This window comes from Aquarana catesbeiana, linkage group LG10 (genome assembly GCF_042186555.1).
Source record: "Aquarana catesbeiana isolate 2022-GZ linkage group LG10, ASM4218655v1, whole genome shotgun sequence".
Taxonomy (NCBI): domain Eukaryota; kingdom Metazoa; phylum Chordata; class Amphibia; order Anura; family Ranidae; genus Aquarana; species Aquarana catesbeiana.
The window spans coordinates 128,386,762-128,391,791 of NC_133333.1; the positions used below are offsets into that span (position 1 = coordinate 128,386,762).

General features: G+C 52.5%; 1 protein-coding gene across 1 annotated transcript in view; it reads left to right on the forward strand.

Moving 5' to 3' along the window:
* Window positions 1–242: 242 nt before the first annotated feature.
* Window positions 243–5,030, forward strand: part of ATG12 (autophagy related 12) — a gene marked incomplete in the record, with an annotated part of 21,571 nt that continues 16,783 nt past the window's right edge. Inside the window, 1 exon segment of the mRNA XM_073602631.1 lies at window positions 243–447. Coding sequence (XP_073458732.1) covers window positions 321–447 — 127 coding nt within the window.

Consider the following 5,030-nt stretch of genomic DNA (forward strand, 5'->3'; position numbering starts at 1 on the left):
AATCAGATGAAAGGTTTAGCACTGGAAAACACTTTTTGCTAGATAAAAAGTGCATTTTATATACAAAAGAAAAAAAAATTATGTTTGTGTGTGTTAAATTGGGGGGGGGGGGGCGCCACCTCCCTGAAATGAGTTTTTTGCAGGTTGGGTTGTGTGCACTAAAGTGCGCATGCCAATCTCACTCTACTGACAATCGCGCCCTCTATGGAGGTGTTCATATACTGAGAGAAGAACTCCCGGAAATGGTAATCGCCGTCGCGTGACGTATTTCCGCCCATACTTCCGTGTAGAGAGCAGAGCTAGCGCTGCCCGACTGGAAGATGGAGGACGGGGAAGAGCAGCAAGGTTTGTCTCCGAAGGATGTGAGTGACACACCAAGTGAGCCGGCACAGGGAGCTGCTGTATCTCCGGCCACCGAGGAACCTGCGGGGGAGACGAAGCGGAAAAGTAAAGTGTTTGTTGTTGTGCTGCTGGTATGACAGGCTGGGAGCGGTGTCCACTTCCGCCCATTAGACCTAGTGTATAGAGATGAGGACAGGTGTGTGATCCGGGCTGTGTGTCTCTATACACCTGGAGGTGTGCAGACTGTCCTCTCTGTGTATGGACACATCTGTATCGTCTTCTATGATAGAGAGAGGAGAGTTCATCCTCTGCACACTACAATCCATCAGATGGGTGAATGTTACCTACCACTGATAATGTAGACCTTTTTCTGGTGGAATTCTATGGAATCACCATGTGCTGGCACCGGGGATCTGATCTTATTCTGGACGGTGAGGACTGTCGCTGTGCTGGCCATTCAGTAAGCAGGCAGTCACAATTGCCAACACTAGTTGTGTAGTTGTGGCCGGTGACAGCCATGACAGTCCCTGGCGGAGTGATATGAGGCGGCCCTCTACCTCTGCCTGGATCCCCACCACTAGCAGGCTCTTCAGTCACTTGTCTCACCATGACTGAGTCCCGGCATGTCCCCGTCCTAAACTACCCCTAGTCATCCTGGTAAGTCACGGCACTGAACGTCTGCCCCGCAGGGCGCTGCTGAAGTGCAGGATAGGAGTTCCTAACGCGTCACACTGTGTAAAACAGAGCTTTACTTAAAAAGGAGTGTAGCACTAACTATCGGTGGAGCTGCTGGTTTAAATGGGTCCGTTACCTTCACTTTGCTTCCCTTGGTTTCACCAGCACCGGGTCTAGGGGTTCCGTTGAGTTTACTGCTGGACGACACACGCACCAACACTGGAGTACGTTTTCAATGCTTTATTGAACAGTCAACCTTTAGGAAGTAGCAGGAAAGAGACGGAAAAGGAAACTCTCAGGAGAAACTCAAATATCTTCTTGCAAAATCTTAGCAACAAATGTCCCGGTAGAATTCAGATAATTATGTGGAATGCGCTCCCCTTGTGGGACACACTCTTTGCTCGTCTGGATAGGCCTCTCTCACCGGTCTAGCAGCCAGTACGCAGCACGAATTTAAAGTCTCTGCCACAGACTTACTCGGGGGGGTAAATCTGCACACTCCTCCGCCACAGGATGTATTAGATCTTCTGCAGTGAACAGTCAGTCACAGTGCCTGAACCTTTAAGCCGAACCGGCGACACTATGCTGTATGGTTACTTCTTTTGGATACGTCCTCCAGCCGAGTCAGCAGGCCCCTCCTATAGACCAGCACACTGCGTGATCTCTCCAAGACGGGTCCTCCCCTGGGATCTCCTCGGCTGTCCAGCTTCGTCACACAGGACCGACAGCTCAGGACCATTCCTCGGCCACGGTGGTAGGCCCCAGACAAGCCTCTGGACCCACCCCTGCGCTGCAGCATCGTGGGCCTCCCAATCGGAGGACCACGAGGTAGCTCCTTAAGGCATACCTGTTGGCCAGGAGGGCCAGCAGTTGGCTGCAAAACGACCTTAGAACATGGCGTCTGTCCCATAAATACCCTCGCCCAGAATGCAACTCGGAGGACCACCTCCACCGAGCTTACCTCCGAGATAGAGGAGCATCTTATACACTTCGACACGTTGCCCTTCCAACACTGACCAATGGTAACAGCGACACCCACAGGTCAGCACGGAAGCACACACAACGTCAGCCAAGCTGGAACAGAGGCGAACTTTTAACCTTCCTAACACACAATTTACTAAATTTACCTAATCTGCGGTAGATTGTAAATCTACCAGTGCTACAGGAGAATGTCTGCTTTAAGTCCTCCCCTGTCCTCTACCTATTTTGGCATGTCATTTTTGTGGGGGGGAGTGGGTACTTCGTTTTGACAGGTACCCGCTCCTACTTCCGCTCGGATCGCCTAGGCAATTCGAATGGAGTTTCTCCTCTCCTTCCCTGCAGTCTTCTAGGACACATCGCAAGTGCAGCTGTCACAGCCGGGTGACCACACTTAGTGTAAGTAAACCCCCCCCCCCATCGTTTTAAGCCAAGGAAGCTGCCAACTTTGCTTCTGTTTAATCTACAACTGCCATGATGCTGCACATGTGATCAGTTATGATGCCAGCCATTGGATGGTTTGGTTGAGAGCACAACCAATGGGAGTGTTACCTTTCTGGCATGTGCCATAAATGAAAAAGTTTCATGGATGGGTTTACTTCCGCTTTTAAGATGCTGGGAACCTAAAGACTAGTGAAAAACTAACCCAGGGGAGGCTGATGCTGGATGCTGGATGCATGGTAAGTGCCCTATTATTACAAGTCAGCAGCTACAGGATTTGTAGCTGCTGACTTTAACATTTTTTTTTTTTTTTTTTTATACAGACTGGAGAACCGCTTTAATTGCTGGAGCCGGTAGTACTATGCTGCCGCCTAAACGCTCCATGTGGCCTGATTCACACCTATGCGTTTTTATTGCTTTTTGCATTTTGCAGATTTGTACTACAGAGCGTGTTCCATAGGAAACCATGTTAAATGGACTGTAGTGCAAATCTTTAAAAAGCACTAAAAATACATAGGTGTGAATCAGGCCTGAAGAGACATGTGCTGACAGCTCTGTGATTGTGTCAGCACATTTCTGTTCAAGCAACTTGCAGAACCTGGCACAGTGTAATAGGAATCAGCTACTGCAAACACTAAACACTCCTCTCCCACACTTCAGCAGCAGTCACTGTGCAGGAAGTCAGGTGGGACACAGGGCAGAATCTGAGTGCAGAGACCTTCCGGGCTGATCAGCGGCACTGACTCAGGTGAACTGAATATGCTTCTGCCAGAATTAAAGCAGAACTTCACTGCCTGTTTCCCTTAAGATGCCTGCGCTCTAAGCCGATTGATGAATCGGCTGGGGTGGGGACATCACTGAATGCCATATTAAAAGTCACCAGCTACTGTATTTTTTGCTGCTGATGTTTGTTTTTTTTTGGGGGGGGGGGGGGCCTGAAACTCCCTTTTAACCATAAAATGTCTTCTTACCCCTCACCTCATCTCCCTCATCACTATTACTCCTAACCTTCATACCACCTCCCTTTCCTCCCCACCACCCCTTCCCTTCACACCCCCCCCCCCCCCCACTGTCCTCCCCATCGCTCCTACCCTTCATACCCCCCCCCCCACTGTCCTCCACACCACCCCTTCCCTTCATACACCCCCCTTACTGTCCTCCCCACCCTTCATACCACCTTACTGTCCTCCCCACCACTCCTACCCTTCATACCCCCCCCCCCCCCATTGTCCTTCCTACCCTTCTTACCCCCCTTACTGTCCTCCCCCACCACTCCTACCCTTCATACCACCTTACTGTCCTCCCCACCACTCCTATCCTTCATACCCCCCCCTGCCCTCCACACCACTCCTCCTACCCTTCATACCCCCCCCCCAGTCCTCCACACCACTCCTACCCTTCATACCCCCCCTCACTGTCCTCCCCACCACTCCTGTCCTTCATACCCCCCCCCCCCCCCCTCGCTCTCCTCCACACCACTACTACCCTTTACACCCCCCCACCCCTCACTGTCCTCCACACCACTCCTACCCTTCATACCCCCCTCACTGTCCTCCACACCACTCCTACCCCCCTCACTGTCCTCCACACCACTCCTACCCTTCATACCCCCCCTCACTGTCCTCCACACCACTCCTACCCTTCATACCCCCCTCACTGTCCTCCCCACCAATCCTACCCTTCATACCCCCCCTCACTGTCCTCCCCACCAATCCTACCCTTCATACCCCCCTCACTGTCCTCCCCACCAATCCTACCCTTCATACCCCCCCCTCACTGTCCTCCCCACCAATCCTACCCTTCATACCCCCCCTCACTGTCCTCCCCACCAATCCTACCCTTCATACCCCCCTCACTGTCCTCCCCACCAATCCTACCCTTCATACCCCCCTCACTGTCCTCCCCACCAATCCTACCCTTCATACCCCCCTCACTGTCCTCCCCACCAATCCTACCCTTCATACCCCCCCTTACTGTCCTCCCCACCACTCCTACCCTTCATACCACCTTACTGTCCTCCCCACCACTCCTACCCTTCATACTCCCACCCCCGTCCTCCACAGCACTCCTACCTTTCATACCCCCCCATCACTGTCGTCCACAGCACTACTATCCTTCATAACCCCACCCTTCACTGTCCCCACCACTCCAAACCCTTCACCCCCCCCCCCCACTGTCCTCCCCACCACTCCTGCCCCTTCATACACTCCCCAATACCACCATCATTCCTGCCCTTCATACCACCCCCCCCCCCCCCCCTCCTCACCTACCCTCAGACCACCTCTGATAATGGGGTGCAATTCCTCCCCTTGATACTAATAATGGGGCGCCATTCCTTCCACTGACACCAGTTGTGCACTGTGGTCCTGTATGGTACATAATGACAGTGTAAAGTTGCAACCGATCAAGCAGTGAAGAGGAGAAGCTGGGGGGGGGGGGGGGTTGGGCTGACATACAGAGGAGGAAGCCTGCAAGTGAGGATAAAGGTACCTTATTCCTAACCCCCTTGACAAAGGAAGCATTTAACCCTTGCATGAAGTGAGCCACTACAAAGTCCAATGGTCAGATTTGTCCTGACAGCCCCCCCCCCCCTG